Here is a 2142-nt window from a genome sequence, read left to right as displayed (position 1 = left end):
CTTTGGCGAGTGAATCTATCCCCCAACGATTACCATCCCAGCTTACAAGAAACTATTAACATAGTAGCGCCATCTGCCGCCGACTTTGGAGTAAATCGGTTGGCGCTTCAGCCGACTACTCCTCACTGTTCCTGTTCCCTGTTCTCACCTAAACCATGGGTTTACCTCATATTGAGCAAATAATTAACTAGAAACATCGAATTTAGGGGTATGTATCCGAATCCAGACGAAAATGGAATTACCGACCAATCGAGATCGCGCTCTCATCCGAAATCCTTCGCATTTTATATTAGTAACGCATGTGCAATCAGTGATAAAACATACATACATGTAACACACGTGTGCGTCTATATACATCAACGTTTTCTGTTTATTATCATGGCGTTACATCACGTACACGCAACCAGGCAAATAACACACACACACACACACACGACTGTACAGAACGACTTGAAACAATAGTAGTAGTATACATATAGTCAGTGATATAGTATAACATTTTTGTTCAAATTTTTTTTAAATCCCTAGCATATGGATCGTTGAGGTCGTTCACCACACACGTCTGTCTAACATATTACCGAATCGACATCCCCATGCCACCCGGTCCGACTCACAGACGGCCGCGCCATTGCTGCGACGAGAGGTTCTAATGACAATGCTTAGTGACAAAGTCTCCAAGTCCAAAGCGGCAAAGTGCAGAAGGCAGAAAGGTTCGATATGATATGACTACTAGGCACTTTAATTTAATTTAATTTAATTTTTTTTTAGGGTTAGGGTTGTTTTTTTTAAGTGCCTAGTAGTCATATCCTAAGTGCCTAGTAGTCATATCATATCGCACCTAACTGCCGGGTGCGGCAAAGTCGACATTTTGGCATGCACGCGCGAAAAATGCGTAAAAGTCTCGTCTAACTCGAGCGACGGACGACAGTCGAGGCGAGCGTATAGTGACCCTGCTCAGACAAACAGATCAACTCTGTTCTTACGGACAGATAAACAGATCTTCTCAGCCTCCCAAGGAACAACGATCGCTCTACAATCTCTCCACGTGACGGTGACGTCACAGTGACGCGACGGTGACACCACACCGACCGCGCCGACGTGGCACACCGGTAGATGGCGCCACTCTCCACGTAACCGCGACGATTCGAAACTGCGACGGGTTTTTTAATCGCGTGACAATCGAAATGTCGTCGCACGACATGCAAATTACGATCGTTGACGATGACCGGGAGTATCGCGACATTTGTGTTTGTGGGAGAGCTTACATCTTAGTTAGAAAGCTGAAGGCTACAGACGACTACGACTCTACACGCGTCACGTGACCGACGACGGACGATACACTGCACCACTGCCTAACTATATATCACACAGCCTACCACGTATCACGTGACCATATTACACAATCTACCACGTATCACGTGACCAGCTATATCACACAATCTACCACGTATCACGTGACCATATATATCACACAATCTAGGACGTATCACGTGACCATATATATCACACCACCGACTACGTACCACGTGACCACATATATCACACAATCTACGACGCTACACGTGCTATATATATATATGTATAAATATATATATATATTATGTATACTATGTATACGTGTTGCTAAAACCACAGCTCCTGGCCCCGCACCGGACAGAGCGACCGTGTAGCTGGGTGTAGTAGAGGGAGGATACCATGCGGCGAATGCAGGGCGTACGCAAGCAGGGGGTGCAGCAGCGGCAGAGTTGCCCCCCTAGAGTTTTCAAGAGTATGCTTTTAATGGACACAGATACTGTTACCACTTTTAGAAGATAAAATAGAATGTGAAAAGGTTATCTTAATTCATCAAAGAAATAATTAGATTCGTTAAATATAAAAGAAATGTGAAATATAGCAAAGACTGTTAGGGGCACAGGGCATGGGGAGTACCTTTGGCCCCCCTACAGAAAATTTCCTGCGTACGGCCTTGGGTAGAAGCACGACTAAAACCAAACATCTTGTCAGCAAGCGTATGTATCTGCCACAGCGTCGTCGCCCCCTCGTCGCACCTCTCGCCGCGACAACAAGTGAACATCCCACCTCGTGACCTTGTACTGCGACCTCGGACTGTGACCTTTGCAATCGCTGACCTCTGCCGACGGC

At 45.9% G+C, this 2142-nt stretch overlaps 1 protein-coding gene and 1 long non-coding RNA gene across 2 annotated transcripts in view; both read right to left on the bottom strand.

Annotated features, from left to right (window-relative positions):
- Window positions 1–170, bottom strand: part of LOC106818291 (low density lipoprotein receptor adapter protein 1-B-like) — a 17811-nt gene extending 17641 nt beyond the window's left edge. The window contains exon 1 of the mRNA XM_014823014.1: window positions 166–170. Within this exon, the coding sequence (XP_014678500.1) occupies window positions 166–170 (5 nt within the window). The remainder of the gene's footprint in view (window positions 1–165) is intronic.
- Window positions 171–808: 638 nt separating this feature from the next.
- Window positions 809–1556, bottom strand: LOC106818292. Its single transcript, XR_001395182.1, has 2 exons — window positions 1513–1556; window positions 809–1476 (listed from the first exon to the last, which is right to left on the bottom strand). It is a non-coding gene; the product is annotated as an uncharacterized LOC106818292 (long non-coding RNA).
- Window positions 1557–2142: the final 586 nt, after the last annotated feature.

The sequence above is a fragment of the Priapulus caudatus genome, unplaced genomic scaffold (assembly GCF_000485595.1).
Source record: "Priapulus caudatus unplaced genomic scaffold, Priapulus_caudatus-5.0.1 Scaffold2142, whole genome shotgun sequence".
Classification (NCBI taxonomy): domain Eukaryota; kingdom Metazoa; phylum Priapulida; class Priapulimorpha; order Priapulimorphida; family Priapulidae; genus Priapulus; species Priapulus caudatus.
This window is presented reverse-complemented; position numbering and strand designations above follow the sequence as displayed.